Raw genomic sequence first — 17,529 nt, forward strand, 5'->3', positions numbered from 1 at the left:
CACCTCAGAACCATAACAATACCCACGATACTACATATACTGTATACAAACCGAAGAATCTAAATAAAAATATGCACAAATGGAGGAAATACTTGTCGAAAAAACACATTTACACAAGGTTCTTTTCCGCCTCAAAGCAACATCATCATGAGGCGGGATCCTGTCGATACACCTGAAGATTCCATGGCTACTAAGCACCAAAGCAACCAACCGCATGTAGTGGAACCTCACAGGTCAAACGCAGTACATTTATTCATTCATTTTCTACCGCTTTTTCCTCACGAGGGTCCCGTGGGATGCTGGAGCCTATCCCAGCTGTCTATGGGCGAGAGGCGGGTACACTCTGGACTGGTCGCCAGCCAATCACAGGGCACATACATATATAGACAAACAACCATTCACACTCACATTCATACCTATGGACAATTTGGAGTCGCCAATTAACCTAGCATGTTTTTGGAATGTGGGAGGAAACCGGAGTACCCGGAGAAAACCCATGCATGCACGGGGAGAACATGTAAACTCCACACAGAGATGGCCGAGGGTGGAATTGAACCCTGGTCTCCTAGCTGTGAGGTCTGCGCGCTAACCACTAGACCGCCGTGCCGCCAAACGCAGTACATAACAAGTCGATCTGTTCCTGGGTCAAACCGTTTGCCATTCATTTTCAAATGCCTACAGAAAAAAAGACAAAGAAAAAAGTGGATCTCTGAATTAGTAAAACCTAAAAGGCGCTTTGTCCCTGAACTGAATTGCTAGTGAACCATGAGTAACTCAAAAACTTGTGTCAGAAAAGTGTGCATCATCTCGAGCGAGGACTTGCGGCTGGAAGTCATTTCCGTGAATGTGATTTGTCCCACACACATTTTTTTTAACACGCCATCTCATTAGCTGCATGCTAATGCTAGCGGTGTTTCCGAAGGCACGCACTATTTTGGCAGGCGGGAAGCAGACCCAGATGCATCATCACGTATCAGAAGCCCACCGAGGAGTCTATCTATATGGAGGAGCGTGCGTTGAACGGCGTGTGGATTAAGAACACACACACACAGCCTGCATCTGTTTCAACACAAGCCAATGATCAAAGAGGATATTTCTTTCATAAATCACATACTTTCTTGTGTTTGTGTGCGTCTCCGTGAGAGGGTGACACATGTGTGTAGCATCTGACTTAGGGCGTTTTTTTTTTTTTTAAGTTGAAAAAAATGTTTGATTGTTACTGGAAACTGTTCTCCAACATCTGAAAGATCCCGAACGCAGCACGCACCTGCATTGACTCTCTTGCTATGGAACAGCTAGCAAAGCTCATCGGATTTATATACTGCTAGAATTTTGCAACAGTACAGCAAAGTAGATGAGTGGTTAGCATGCAGGCCTCACAGCTAGAAGACCCGAGTTCAATTCCATCCTCGGCCAGCTCTGTGTTTGCAATTTTCTCAGGGTACTTTAGCTTCCTCCCACATTCCAAAAACATGCTAGGTTAATTGGCGACTCCAAATTGTCCATAGGTATGAATGTGAGTGTGAATGGTTGTTTGTCTATATGTGCCCTGTGATTGGCTGGCCACCAGTCCAGGTTGTACCCCGCCTCTCGCCCGAAGACGGCTGGGATAGGCTCCAGCACCCCCCGCGACCCTCGTGAAAAAAAGCGGTAGAAAATGAATGAATGAATGAGTACAGCAAAGCAGATGAGTGGTTAGCACGCAGGCCTCACAGCTAGAAGACCCAAGTTCAATTCCACTCTCGGCCAGCTCTGTGTGGAATTTGCATTTTTTGCAATTTTCTCAGGGTACTTTAGCTTCCTCCCACATTCCAAAAACATGCTAGGTTAATTGGCGACTCCAAATTGTCCATAGGTATGAATGTGAGTGTGAATGGTTGTTTGTCTATATGTGCCCTGTGATTGGCTGGCAACCAGTCTCGCCTGAAGTCAGCTGGGATAGGCTCCAGCACCCCCCACGACTCTTGTGAAGATAAGCGGTAGAAAAATAATGAATGAGTACAACAAAGCACATTGTTGTGGCTTTGTGAGTGGCTGCCTGTCAACATTGCCGCCATATTGGATGTAGAAAGGCTGCGCTTTAAGTCAATACAAGTAAATGTAGTGTGTGAGAGCTGATCCTAATACTAGTACTTAGCTGCATACCTCATTTAGACACACGTCTGAAAAAGCTCTTGGTGTGATTCTTTACATTAACATACACGCCCAATGTCCTACACTCTAATTCAGACTTCCAACATCCAGCTGATGCAGACTACAAATGTGGGAGCCGGTGCGGGGAGCAGATGTAACAACTTAACCCCTGGCGACCTCAGCTGTCCCGCCTGAGCAAATAAAATGTCCACATCCGGCGTTGCAGCCCCCTTCCTCCTGACAGCTTGGCCTCTTCCTGACGCTCTGACATACAGTAGATACATTTGATTGCTACATCCGTGCGTGTAGACATGCTAGCTTTAAGGACAGATTCGCGGCATGGGTAAGAATAGTAACATGCAATCAGACAAGATATAACAGGGCGTGTTGGTAAGATGAGGGTAATGTGGTACAGGCAAGCTTATAAATATGGATATTGCTCAGAGTGTTCGGCATACAGCAGGGGCTGTCGGCTGAAATTCAAATAGGTCCAGATATAGAAAATTGAAGCTAAGGTTAGGTCCAGTCCGTCACTCCTCCGCCATTGCCGGTGGCCAGGGCGAGGAAGGGCGGGGTGTATGTCACTCTGTTGTACTCAAATGCAAATGCAATGCGCATATTTGATTGGCTGAGTATTTTTCAAAATAGAAGCACTCTGTCAAAACTTGAAATATTTAATTTATTATCGTCCCTCACCACATCACGGTTAGCACATTGCTCACTTATTCTATCGCTGTTTCATGGCTGACTAAGGCCTATTAGTAAAAAAAAAATTACCTTACTTTCCCACTGCATGTAGTCAGACATGGAAATGTCCAATATCATAGCATGACAAAAAGTTCTCCTCCCTTTTCATGTGGAAGTGGTAAATTTTTAGCTTCCTACTGTGCTCTTCTTCCCCCGTTTCAAACACTTTAGAATATGTAAACAGGAGAGGCTAACTAGCTAGCCCAGTAGCTGGCTATCAGTCGCCGTATTTTGTGCAAATGCACATATTTGATTGGCGGAGTAGTTTTCCTGAGCTGATCACCATAAAATCTAAAAAAAAAAAAAAAAAAGATACACCAGTCAAAATAGAAGCACCCTGTCAAAACTTAAAATACTTGTCCAAAAATAATGTCCAATATCGTAGCGTGACAAAATATTCTCCTCCCTTTTCATGTGGAAGTGGTACATTTTTAGCTTCCTACTGTGTCCTTCTTCAACCGTTTCAAACATTTTAACTTTAGAATAAGTTTAGAATAAACAGGAGAGGCTAACTCGGTAGCCCAGTAGCTGGCTATGCTAGCCGTAGCCGTCTCTTATGCCCCTACAATGATGTCATAGCCTTCAAAATGTGGTGTAAACAAAGAATAATAGGAGTGTAAAAGAAATAAAATCCACTTGAATGTTTTATTTGTACTTAATTAGCAAGAATATTTAAAATAATGTTTTTTTTTTCAGTATAAGAGATATTTATAGCAGAGTATAGAGTAAAAAAAAACAATTTTGGAATCAGGCTGCACACTTCCTGGATGCCCTGTATGTGAATGTATGTGGTAGGTACTATATGAGGGATGAGATGAGTACTAGATGAGTACTACAGCATGGGTGTATATATCAGTTAATATGTTTGACATGTTTACAAGCATCAAGGCACAAATCCCATCTGCCGTGACTTGACTAATTGCTTAAAAGAAAAAAAAGTGTATTGTTGTTTTTCCTCTCTCAGACTCACGCACAAATCCAAACACAATCCAAATCAGACACTTTCACACCAAGCTGGAGGCGTCTCTCCACCGCAGGACTTTTCCCACAGCGCCTCCATGGTCCAAGTCTCAGGCCTGTGAGAGACTGGCTTACTCACGCGAGGCTTAATGTTTCATTCAGCCTGTGCAGCTGACAGCTTGTTGACCTTCTCTAAGAGCCCCTCCACATGTGCTGCTGGGGGCTTCCAGTCTTACATAAGACACGGCGGGTCCAAATGTTGGACACTGTGGAGGCGGAATTTCGCTTAAGAATTATCTAAATGTTGTGAGATAAATATATATATATTTTTTTAATACCTAGGGCAAGTTGGGAGGTAATGTTTTTTTTAATAGCAATTTTCTGTCGTGTTTTCTTGTTTGTGCGTGTACAGACAACCACAATCATTTGGTAGCAATTACTCGATTCCCTCAAATGGTGTCTGTGGTAGTTCATTCATTCAACTGTTATGTTTTTCCAAAGGGATTGTTTGTTTAGAAGCCGCGCGTTGTGTATTTTTCTTCGAACTTGAATGTTATGTTTAAAGACCAGAATTAAGTTTTTATTTAATTTATAGGCAAGTGTCGTCGTAACCCAAGAATTACTTGTACATCTCTTATAATGGTCATATTTTATAAATGGGGCTGCACGGCTGAACAGTGGTTAGCGAACAGGCCTCACAGCTAGAAGACCCGAGTTCAATTCCACCCTCGGCCATCTCTGTGTGGAGTTTGCATGTTTTTTCCGGGTATTCCGGTTTCCTCCCACATTCCAAAAAACATGCTAGGTTAATTGGCGACTCCAAATTGTCCATAGGTATGAATGTGAGTGTGAATGGTTGTTTGTCTATATGTGCCCTGTGATTGGCTGGCCACCAGTCCAGGGTGTTCTCCTCCCGTCCAAAGACAGCTGGGATAGGCTCCAGCACCCCCTGCGACCCTCGTGAAGATAAGTGGTAGAAAATGAATTAATGAATGAATAAACTTAGGACAGTGTTTCAAATGGAATAAGCCAATTATGTACCACTTCCACATGAAATGGAAGGAGAACTTTTTTTTCACTCCATCATGTCGGACATAGGCAACCATGAAATAGCAATAATTTAATAATTAATTATTTATTTTTTGGAGCTGCATATGTAAAAGGTGGATAAGATACATGATAGCGCTACTTGGAGACCGTTCTTACGTTAAAGCTTGTTTCGGTTAGTGTCCATTTAGGTTGGAGTCAGAACTGGAAGCAACTAATGACGGTATACAAGGTTCCACTGTAAGTATATATATATCAACATATATGTCATATTCTCCAAACCTGCTGATAATTATTATTATTTTTTTAATTCACATGGAGTAATTTGGCCTTGCTTCCTAATTTGCAGCTGGTGTGTGTTAGACGCAAAACAGAAGGCATCCATTCATTTTGCAAACAGCACATCAATAATGACTTCCTCTGTTAATCATTTTACAGGATGCAATTACACTTCGTATCAGAGCCACTCAATAAACCCATGATATTCCTGTCAGATTTTCATGTTCCTTTTTCTTCCTTTTCCAATATCCAGGATCACTTACAATTTCGAAATATACATATAAGGATGGAATGTACATTCGGAAAAACATGTCATACACAGAACATCAATTCACTTCCCAATCATGTTATATACTATACTACTCAATTAATTAGACTTGACGAGTCGACTGGCGTTATATGACGTTGTTTCCGTACCAAGATTTTGCTCGAAAGGTTTGACTCAGGGTCCGCTAGCCAAAGTCCGGATTGATCCTGACGTAAAATATAAGGACATATGTTGGATAGCTATTTGATGCTGTCATGGGAATAAGCTTCTTTATCCAAGATAGTGCATGATATAGTGCACGGCGGTCTAGTGGTTAGCGCGCAGACCTCACAGCTAGGAGAACAGGGTTCAATTCCACCCTCGGCCATCTCTGTGTGGAGTTTGCATGTTCTCCCCGTGCATGCGTGGGTTTTCTCCGGGTACTCCGGTTTCCTCCCACATTCCAAAAACATGCTAGGTTAATTGGCGACTCCAAATTGTCCATAGGTATGAATGTGAGTGTGAATGGTTGTTTGTCTATATGTGCCCTGTGATTGGCTGGCGACCAGTCCAGGGTGTACCCCGCCTCTCGCCCAAAGACAGCTGGGATAGGCTCCAGCACCCCCGCGACCCTCGTGAGGAAAAAGCGGTAGAAAATGAATGAATGAATGAATGATATGCTGCTTGCTGTGGTACGTCACTTAAAGAAAAAGGCAAAAAATGAAATGGTGGTCACATAATCAATGATGTTATATTTGATGTGGTCTGTCTCACACACAGGTCCAATAAATAAATTCAAAGCCCTAAGCAATCATTAAAAGCGCTCGGGTGTAACAGGTGGTCAATTGACAAGAGTTCCGACATAGCAACAGTCAATTCAAGGAGAAACAAGTGTCACGTGAGCTCAATGGTACATCGGATTCTCTCCTTAATACAACACTAAAGAAGCGGTGGAGGCAGGGCTCTACGTTAAAAAGAAAAATTACTTGCCCATGGGGAATCCTTAAGGTGAGAACTACTTGCCCGAACTACTTGCCCCATGTAAAATGAAAAGACTGCCATAATGATATCATATATCAATATATGCTGATAATTCATCAGATAATAGTACTGATGCATTGTATTTGGAGGAATGTCTGAAAATTTGTGGAGATGTATGTTAACATGGCAAGCCATGCTACCTTACACATGGTAGTCGTAGTAAGCAGTGATATTTATTTAAGTTGTGCACCTCAATGAAACATTTGACACATTTGTGTACTAGTAAAGTGTTTTTAGAAAGAAATGCTCAGAAAAAATGCTCAATGGTCAAACAATAATTTGTGAAGCAAAGGTGAGAAAAATACACAGAGAAATGAAACCGCTAGGTTTTGTAGCTTGTGCAAAATCAGCACTTGGTATTGGATCTGATGGGTGGTGTTTCATTGTGACCACTTCAAATTGTCACAGCAATGTGATTCACTCACCTTTGCCATCATTTGATTTGCTGCCGCTAATAAAATACTTGTTTAGGAGGCACTGTTTCATCACTTTTTGGTGTTTTCCTTCAGAAGTTGTTGAAGAATTAGACGATGTTGGCAGGGACGCCATGATAGATGTTTTCCTAGTAAAACGATCGCTGATTGGTTGATCGCGAACAAGAACGGGTGTGGGTAAAACGCGGATTGTGGATTACGGACCGCGGTCTAAATAAACGATTCTGATTGGTCCATTTCAAGATTTGCAAGGATTGGTTTGCAAATTACCACCGGAATTACGCAGTCCGTGTTTTACCAACACCCAACAAGAACCGCTTTAAAAAAAACTCTTGGCAGTACGGCATGCTAAAGTGCACTTGCCCGACGGGAATATTAATGATTGGATTTACTTGCCCGAATTTTGTTTTAACTTGCCCCGGGCCATCGGTACAACGTTATTGTCGAGCCCTGGGTGGAGGGTGACGATTTAAACATCCACGTTTTCTTGATGCCCTTTGCTCGTCATTCCTATCGTCGACAACGACGGTGGCATGTCGCTAGTTACTGTATGTGTGCTGAGGCTGCACAATAACAAACGGCAGGTTTATATAAAGTGGCATAAAAAAGCTAATCTTTAACCACTTTGCTTTTGCGAGGTGAATTCTTCACAATAACATTGGTGTTTTTTTGTTTTTTTTCACTGCTGAGTATTTTTTTTATTCCTCTTTCACTTCTTCTTCTTACCCCACCATGACTTCGCTTCTTTTTCCACTTGGGAGACAGCAAAGAACGTGTCCAACATGGCCTCCACTACTTTTTTTTAGCTGATACCAACAACGCTCTGCTTCCCTAGACTGATACCAAACCCAGACCTGACTGACATGTCGATGGGTCCTTTTTTTTTTAAATTATATATATTTTTTAATTAATAAAAAATGGTGTTTAATTTTATTTGGAAGATGTCTAGCATCATGAGTTGCATGTTGTCTTCTGGTTTTCTTTTTCGCTCTTCCTGATGGAACTTTTGGGACCTGCACTGTGCATCTCCAGCGGATGGGTGTTGCGGCACTGCCCCAGGAATCGAACCAGCGCCGTCTTAAAAACATACTACATTTCTGAATATAGTACACCAAACATTCATTCATTCATTCATTTTCTACCGCTTTTTCCTCTCAAGGGTCGCAGGGTTGCTGGAGCCTATCCCAGCTGTCTTCGGGCGAGAGGCAGGGTACACCCTGGACTGGTGGCCAGCCAATCACAGGGCACATATAGACAAACAACCATTCACACTCACATTCATACCTATGGACAATTTGGAGTCGCCAATTAACCTAGCATGTTTTTGGAATGTGGGAGGAAACCGGAGTACCCGGAGAAAACCCACGCATGCACGGGGAGAACATGCAAACTCCCCACAGAGATGGCCGAGGGTGGAATTGAACCCTGGTCTCCTAGCTGTGAGGTCTGCGTGCTAACCACTCGCCCACCGTGCTGCCCCTAGTACACCAAACATGAAGCAAAAAAACTATTTCTTTGTTCATTTTTTGACAGTTTGCAAATAGATTCTAAACAGCTAGAACCGCATACGTTCAAGTCCATCTCACAAATGCCAGATTGGGGGCCGAGGTTCCCAAAAGTGCACCTCTTGCAACCGGCCCTGTTAGTATGTTGGAAGTGAATGCAACTAAGTTAACTGTGTAAATGATATTTTTTTTTTAAAAGTGTACTCACACAAAAGCATGGTAGACGAACGCCCACTCCCTGGGTCTCTCCAGGACGTTGTACAGGTAGTTCTGGAGCCACCGGTAGCGCGCGTTCCTGCGGCCGCCCTGCGCGCTGTACGTCAGCGGCTTGCCCAGTAGGCTGAGCCGGGCGCCCTGCTTCATGTCGGCACCGGGCGGCCCCAGCCTGTCCCCGATCCGAACCGCGTTGTTCATCATCCTCTGTCCGCACTCCACATCCCTGAGAGGGAAATCCCGCGCCAGGCGTCCAGGGGAAGTATTCAGCCAGAGTCCGGAGCCGAAACCACCACCACCACCGCCACCACCGATACCGATACCACCAGCGCTCTCGTCGCCGCCGTCACCCCGCGGCATGGCATCACCGGCGCGGGCGTGGAGGGCGCCGGGAGTCGGGTGGACGTTCGCATACAAAGTGTGTGGAGACTTTTTAATTGGACAAAACTGAAATGGCGAAATCTGCTGCTCTCATTTTGCACATGGAGTGTCCGGTTCGAACACTCCTCCTTTGAGCATGTGCGCACAGCGGCAGAAGAGTTGGGTTATGAAGAAGTAGTGGACCCATGGAGACATTTGTGTTGAAAGGGGTGGGGGGGGTGTATGTGTTCTCACCACTCACCCACCATCCCACCATCTCATTTCTCTTTTACAAAAAAACACAAAGACAATTCCCAGGTCTTCATTGTAGCTGCTCCTCAATTTTACCACCACAAAGTGCCACAAAAATACACCTTTGTCACTTTTTGGAGGGAAACACGTCAATAAACACACGTTGTACGCATACATAAGTAACCAAATACCTTAAATAATCAACCTAGCTGCATTGTCTATTCATTAATTTGGAAAGTTACGCTCTAATACACGCTGTTGCCTTTTACTCTCAATTTGTTTGATTTGCGCCAAAACACACTTCCGGGTTGACTGACCATGTGACCCCAGGGCTGCACTGACGTCACGGCTGTGTTACCTGTGGATACAACATCAATAAAAATGTGCAGTGAAGATGACATTAAACACATTTAAGATGTATCTGAGGCAGAAGAACCGTCTTTAAAGCCACAGTGGTAACTTTATCTTTATGTTATTTACCAATTTGTACCTTTATACTGTTTTAGTTTTACTGGCATTTGTTGTGGAACGCAAAGGAATCATATTTGTTTGGAAAGTTATTGATGTACCATTATGCAAAACTAGCTAACAGTTCATCTGTGAGGTGGGCTACATTTGGGGGGATCCAGGCGACTTCAGAGGGAAGGGCACACTGAAGGTCATTACTATGGATGTCTGATATTGTTTTTTTTTGCTGAAAATCAATATGCCGATACCGATATCAGCCCATACCGATATGTGTAACATGACATATTGCATGCGGTGGAATGCACACATATATGTTGTATACAGCATACAGTATTGGAAATCCAATACCAATATCGACTGATATCACATTTTATACTGATTATTATCAGTACTGATAATTATCATTGCAACAACATGACTGTAAATAGTTGATCGGCTCTTTTTGAGTAAGCTTTATGTACCAATGACTTATATGTGAATATCAACAGCTAATTGTGGAAAGATGTTGCATACCATCATTATCATTCTGATTATGGATAAACTAACTAAAATGCCCATCGCTAATAATAGTTATGCTGTAATAAGTCATTTGTTTGATGGCTTTGCTTTGTGTCCTGAACTCCTCTATAGAAAGGCATGTTTTATACACTTCCCTTTCTTAAACCATATTAGTTCATGATGAACTGGAAAAGGTGCCCATTTCCAAATTTAGAATATGTGGCCTTGACTTCGGCTGCATTGTCTTTTGCATTATCAGATTCAATTCTTGTATAAGGATAATGTTTGTTATAAAATGCCAACTGGACATAATGCATGAACTGTGTCTCCTAATGGAAGCTACGAAGCTACTTTGACTGACATATTCCCGGGACTCAGGTGACTTGAAGTGTGAGCATGGTACAACTCTGACCTCTAGTGGTTACACCTTGCTATTACATGAGATTTGCTGTGTCGTAAAATGATTTCTTCTGATTGGTTCAACTGCTTATTTAGAAGATGTAAATACTGTTATCATTAAAATATGTATTCTTTGGTGGTGTTAAGTATGTTGTATGTTTCGGTGACTCACTAGAAGATTACTTAACAGTCCAATTGGCAGAACTTCGGAACCTCTGACAGTAATGGCTGTGATACATTACAAGAAGATAGTGTGCACTTTAGTTTATGGATGAGAAAGAGCGAGATCAGTGGTTGTGGAATGGGATTAGACCGGTACACAGGATTAGGGAGCGCTCCAGTCCAGGCTGCGCGCGCACCACACCCTCCTTGCGTGCGGACCGACGGCCACCTGAGACGGTTCGATCACGTTCTGCACATCCTCAATCCCGCGTCTGGATCCGCACGGCTGTTTTTATTGGTGTGGACATGGCCGACGTCCCGCAGCTCGTCAAAATCGGGATTTCGCTGAAAATGCTTCCTAGCAACACCGCCGTATACTTCAAATCTGACGGCGCCAGGTTCGGGCAAAGCCGGACCATCAAGCTGCTGACCGGGTCCAAGTACAAGATCGAGGTGGTGGTTAAACCCGGAGCGGTGGAGGCCACGTAGGTAGACCTCTAGTTTATTTATTTGTTGTGATTTATTTTTGGGAGACGTGTCGATTAGTGTTCAATAGCCAATCAGGAGCACTCCAAATTATCATAATCGATCAATATTCTTTTGTAATTTAGCATTTCGGTTTGAGAATTAGAGCTAAAGACCTTGGCAGGCTCTGATTGGTGACCTTAAACCAGGTGACTATTGCAAAGATGCATTCAAGGCGAAGCTGTTAAATAGGACTTCCAAAATGTGCTGGCAATTAATTCACTAGCTATACTATATCGTTATATAAATCGTGATTTATCTCAATGTAGTGTGTCAAACAAACAGTAAAGGCGTTTTATTTTGCTACGGCAGGTCAAAGGTGACGCACCTCAGCGCCTGTTGCTAAATTAATCCCGGAAGAAGGATTTTAGAGGAGCACTAGAAGGCAACATAAAACCCAATTGGCTGCACGACAGCCCAGAGATTAGGAACTCCAAGTTTTTTTTTTGTTTTTTTTACAATTATCTGCTCAAATGTAAATATTTTTAATTTATTTTTTTAAATAAGATTTTTCTGATTTCTACATATATCACACAGCCTGTGAAATATGCCAATGATCTGATGGAGCAATTCATGAAAATAGGTCACACATGGCATGGTGCATATGGGAGAATTTGGGGCATGAGCACAGCTGTGCTGGCATGGCAAGAAGCACGTGATGACATAAAAAGAAATAGTGGTTTTGCGGTATATATGTAACGGCTAAGAATCACCATTTTGATTTGTTATTGTTATGATAATGACAAATGCATGGTTGCAGATGACCACAATATATGCCATCAGGCATCCTCCAATCATTTTGGATTCTGTATTCATTCATTTTCTACCGCTCATCCTGACGAGGGTCTTCGGGCGAGAGGTGGGGTACACCCTGGACTGGTCGCCAGCCAATCACAGGGCACATATAGACAAACAACCATTCACACTCACATTCATACCTATGGACAATTTGGAGTCGCCAATTAACCTAGCATGTTTTTGGAATGTGGGAGGAAACCGGAGTACCCGGAGAAAACCCACGCATGCACGGGGAGAACATGCAAACTCCACACAAAGATGGCCAAGCGGGGAATCGAACTCAGGTCTTCATGATCTCCTGACTGTGTGGCCAACATGCTAACCACAAAAAACACAAAAAAATGTTTTAAATATGATGAACAAAACAAAAAAGTTGTAACTTTCGGAGAATTCTGGTTGGCCAAGGGTGAAATTGAACTCGCATCTCCTAGCTGTGAGACCTGCATGCTAACCACTCATACGCCATGTAGCCTGAATACTGTATATGTAATATAAATATGTAGTATTGTACTTTGGACAAAAACCAACTACTGTTTGGTTAAATCATTACATGACATAAGTACAGAACCTTGTGTGTCCCTAATAAGCATTGGTGGTCCTCCTTGCAGGTCAATGACCATAGGGGGTGTCACTTTCATCCTGGAGCAGCAGTCCAAAGATCCCCAGTCGGTCGTCTATACAGGCCTCTACAACACTGAGGGGGTGACACACACCAAGAGTGGGGAGAGGCAACCTGTTCAGATCGACATACAGGTACACTTAAGACGATGCATGTACCAGTATCATGATATCAGGCTCACTTTGTTTAGCTGATACCCATGCCTGTCTTATTTAAGTTATTGTTCCTGCTTCCAGCCGAACCGAGGGTCTATGAAAATAGAAAAAAAAACAAACAAGAAGGCAAGGGAATGTAACACATAATGTATTAAAGGTACTATCTTGAACATCAATGATAGCTGGTGTTAGTAGCTAAACTTTGCCAAGTCGCTATCATTAGCTGACAACACCCTGAAGAACACACTGCAAAAAATGCTGGCCAAAGATCCTCTGTATGACAGGAGCGCTCTGCTGTGTTTAAGTCAAAAATCCTGTGTATATTTATTTATAGCGCTTGTATGGCGGTGATTTGAGTTCAGTTCGCCATCACTAGATGCATCACACGTACATCATGCGTGTGTACTTAAAGCATGTTTATTCATATACCGAGTATAAATCGCACAAGGCCAAAATGCATAGTTAGGTCGAAAAAACATACATAAGCCGCACTGGAGTATAAGTCGCATTTTTTGCGGGTAATTTATTTTATAAACTACTTGACCAAAACAGACATTACGTCCTCTTGGAAGATCAAGTTCTAACAATAAAATAATAGAGAACAGGCTGAATGCTAACACAATGGTTATTCGGCTACACAAAAAATAAACATGAGCAGTAAATATGTCCAGTGTTTATGTAACATAAACAGTTTTTTCATGTATAAATCACTCTGGAGTATAAGTCGCAGGAACAGCCAACCTGAACCAAACTGCGTCTTATAGTCCGGAAAATACGGTACCTGCACTCTGAATGTGTCCTTCTTTATGTTGTGTGTGTGTGTCAGTTCACAGAGGCGGGCATGTTTGAGACGGTGTGGCAGGTTAAGTACTACAACTACAACAAGCGGGACCACTGCCAGTGGGGGAACAGCTTCAACAGCATCGAGTACGAGTGCAAACCCAACGACACGCGCACGCTCATGTGGGTCAACAAAGAGACATTTATGTGAGGGGCGGGTCGGGGGTTAAAAACCCACAAATGTGTGTGTTCCTACCTTCCCAACCAATTTGAACCGTTGACAGCGTTTACCTGAATCTATATTTAATGTTCAAGTTGACTGATGGTGTCTGTAAGGGTGAGTTCACACTAGTCGTGTTTGGTTGGGTTAAAAAGGTGTGCACCAAACAAGTGGATTGACATGGTTCTCGGTCTACTTGCAAAGGAAGTTTGGTGCGGTTTGGTTGTGAACGCTATGCGAACCAAAGACTCGGATCAGTGTTAAAATGGCAACACAAATACTCTCTCTCAGTGTTTGTGCTATTTGACAATACCGCTCTTTAAAAGTACATTTTAGAAGCTTTTTGTGAAATCTATGGTAATGGTTTTATTTCATTTGAACATGCATCAGATTACAATTGAATGCATCACATAATCAGTTCACAGTTCCACATGTCCAAAAGGAGTAGGAAGAAGCAAAGCTTATTAAATCCTACCCCTCCATCTGGTACTTTTACAATCAGTAACTGTTACATTTGTTCACTTCCTGCTTTCCATAATACAGTTTAAGTTTTTTTTTTTTGTCCCGTACCGAAGTACAAGGTGATATGACCATACAATGACATTATGTGTACCATAGTAACTGTCCATATAGTGACATACGTATATAGCACATTATGAGACTCTAAGCTAGTAATCATTCATTCATTCATTCATTTTCTACCGCTTTTTCCTCACGAGGGTCGCGGGGGGTGCTGGAGCCTATCCCAGCTGTCTTCGGGCGAGAGGCGGGGTACACCCCGGACTGGTCGCCAGCCAATCACAGGGCACATATAGACAAACAACCATTCACACTCACATTCATACCTATGGACAATTTGGAGTCGCCAATTAACCTAGCATGTTTTTGGAATGTGGGAGGAAACCGGAGTACCCGGAGAAAACCCACGCATGCACGGGGAGAACATGCAAACTCCACACAGAGATGGCCGAGGGCGGGGACCGAACCCTGGTCTCCTAGCTGTGAGGTCTGCGCACTAACCACCAGACCGCCGTGCCACCCGCTAGTAATCATAACGGAGTATAAAAATAACCCACCTATTCACCCCAGTGAACTGCATTTTGGTACACAAAAATACCATAAGTGAAAGAAAGTTACTGTTTTGCAAGTGTAAAAGTAAACACGTGCAAGTCCAAGTCAAGTCCAAAGTCATAGGCATGCAATTATGTCCTTACAAGTCATAAGCACTGCTAAGTCTTTACCAAATACAATGCCTTGACTTCGTAATTTACGAATGCAAATGATGTTATTCTCGGTAGCATGTAGACCCATCCTGGAGCTCACAGAAATGTAGACCACACACTCGTTGTTTGTTCTTAAACCTCATTGGACATTGATAGATGCATTCAATGAGGCAGATTATGTGGGGAAATTTGCTGTTTGGCTTGAAATGACTTAATACCGGTTTTGTTAGTTGAATACTTTGAATGGGGACACACTTACTCAACACACTGACTGTATTTTCAAGTCATCAGACTAAAGTCGAAAGACTAAAACTAAAAAGTCTTTGATTATTCAATTCGAGTCCAAAGTCATTAAGTGTTTTGTCCCATACAAGAGTACCAATTCACAAGTGTGAACACAACCGAAGTGACTGGAGTGTGTAACTGTTTTAGGCTTTAGCTGGCATATGTGTTATTGTTATTATAAATGGTGCTCGTGAACCCAGGTTATATTTTCCATAAATACATTGTATGTTTTTATGTATTCAGACAATTTAATAAGAACTGTATCCACAATTCCGCCTTCACAAAAGGTAATAATGCTCAGTTTTTAATTGTGGATGTAGTCTTCAGCGGTGTGCCACTGCACCGCGTCATACGGAGGCTTGTTTCTAATATTTTGGTTAGCTATTATGTAGCTAAGTAGGGTGATTTCTGTCAATTTAATAACAACTACCTCTCTTTGTTGTGTGGCTACACTTGCTGATTCTGCAACTCCCTGTTAAATAAGCTATACACTGTGTTGCTTAACAGTTACTTCATTGCTTTTTTTAATCATTAAATTAAATTGTATATGCAGACACAAGCGCAAGTCCAATTGAACTGTCATCCATCAACAAAGAGAGGCAATCAAGCTCATCGTGGTCATGTGTTCTTGTAAAGCAAAGTTATTACTATGATGAAACGTTCAAGTCAGCGTCTTGTGTGAACTCGTGTGACCTACGAAAATGGAACTATGCCGTTTTGAACCCAGTATTATGACAGTTTGTGATGATATGCTCCTGTTGTTGGTGTTTAAGTTCTGTCTACCTCGTTCAATGGATGTAATACTGTATAAAAGGATAAAAATATCAGGGTTTTTTTCTATTTTGTGTTGTAAATGGTGTATTTTTTGTACAAAGTGACAATGAATTTAAATGTGTGTACATTTTTGACAGATATATATGTTGTGATATACTATTTTCTTTGACTCGACCTATGCAAGAAAAAAATAAACACCTAAAAAGTACAAGTTAGGATTGATTCTTCTTTGGGTTTATTGCATTAATATAACTCATCTAACATTTACAGTTCCCCAAGTAATGTATTGGTGAGTTACTAAGAGTGTGATTTCAATTAACTACCTTGTTATTATAACATTAGTTTCTCTTTAGAGGTGGCTCTCTTGACAGCGTCGCTTTATCTTTAAGCCACTTAAACCAACCTTAACCAAGGCTTAGAATGTTCAGCATGGATTTAAAGTGTGTGCGTGAGACAATCTTAACGTTAGAGGATTACATAGGAAAAAAATCCATCTATATGTACTACAGACGGGTGCAATGGCAATGGCAGGGGTCACTGATCCCAGCTGACTTTAGGTGAAAGGCCGGGTAAACCTTGGCCTGGTCGCCACTAAATCCCAAGGCACATATAGACAATTTAGAAAACCTAACATGCATGTTTTTGGAATGTGGGAGGAAACTGCAGTACACGGAGAAAACCCACGCATGCACTGTGAGAACATGGCAAAAGACTGGGGACATTCACATGGTGAAGTGGCGTCTCACCGCCACCAGGGGGAACCCAAACAATCGTGGAGAGGGAAACCTTTCCTCGCATACGCAATTGTCAATACAGTACTGCAAATAAACACTGTTCTTGTATGTATACGCCAGAAGTACGTTTACTCAAACGTTTATTAGTTATTAGAAACGTCTCACGTTGCACGATTAACGGGGAGGGGCGAAAAACAAAAACATTTGTTAGCTTACCTTAAACGACATGTCACAATGAGCAAAAAAAAACACACTTGTCATAATTCATTCAAAAAAAATCACTTAACGTTTCATAAGATATACGTTAAGAAGGTGTGTGACAGATAATGTGTCGTTTGTGAAACAAAGTGTGAGACTTACTGTTTAAATATGAACACAGGTACCGTTGAATGGATGGATGCGACTCACTTCCGCGTTTAATATGTGACGTCATACCGGAAGTAATAATATGCATATCTTGCATTAACAGTGATAGAGAAGTACTGTAATTTACAAAATACACTAATCAATGTACGAGTGTAGAGACAATAATAAGATTGCATAGATTGCATAGATTGAAAGTGATGGAATTAAATTGCGATTTGACTTAAAACATAATAATTATAAATTATTATAATAAATAATCTAATAAAATAATTTTATTAGATCTGAATTAAACGAGATTAAACGAG

The 17,529-nt window shown here is 42.0% G+C and overlaps 2 protein-coding genes across 2 annotated transcripts in view; one reads left to right on the forward strand and one right to left on the reverse strand.

Moving 5' to 3' along the window:
* Window positions 1–17,246, reverse strand: part of kcnq5a (potassium voltage-gated channel, KQT-like subfamily, member 5a) — an 80,359-nt gene extending 63,113 nt beyond the window's left edge. The window contains exons 1-4 of the mRNA XM_058058024.1: window positions 17,219–17,246; window positions 12,869–12,936; window positions 12,637–12,762; window positions 8,602–9,576 (exon numbers count right to left, since the gene is read on the reverse strand). Coding sequence (XP_057914007.1) covers window positions 8,602–8,966 — 365 coding nt within the window. The 5' untranslated portion in view covers window positions 8,967–9,576; window positions 12,637–12,762; window positions 12,869–12,936; window positions 17,219–17,246. The remainder of the gene's footprint in view (window positions 1–8,601; window positions 9,577–12,636; window positions 12,763–12,868; window positions 12,937–17,218) is intronic.
* On the forward strand, window positions 10,820–16,328 carry cnrip1b (cannabinoid receptor interacting protein 1b). The gene is made up of 3 exons (XM_058058023.1): window positions 10,820–11,230; window positions 12,677–12,821; window positions 13,669–16,328. The coding sequence occupies exons 1-3, from the start codon at window positions 10,851–10,853 to the stop codon at window positions 13,831–13,833; spliced, it is 690 nt and encodes a 229-aa protein (XP_057914006.1). The 5' UTR covers window positions 10,820–10,850; the 3' UTR covers window positions 13,834–16,328.
* Window positions 17,247–17,529: the final 283 nt, after the last annotated feature.

Source organism: Doryrhamphus excisus, chromosome 20 (genome assembly GCF_030265055.1).
Source record: "Doryrhamphus excisus isolate RoL2022-K1 chromosome 20, RoL_Dexc_1.0, whole genome shotgun sequence".
Lineage (NCBI taxonomy): Eukaryota > Metazoa > Chordata > Actinopteri > Syngnathiformes > Syngnathidae > Doryrhamphus > Doryrhamphus excisus.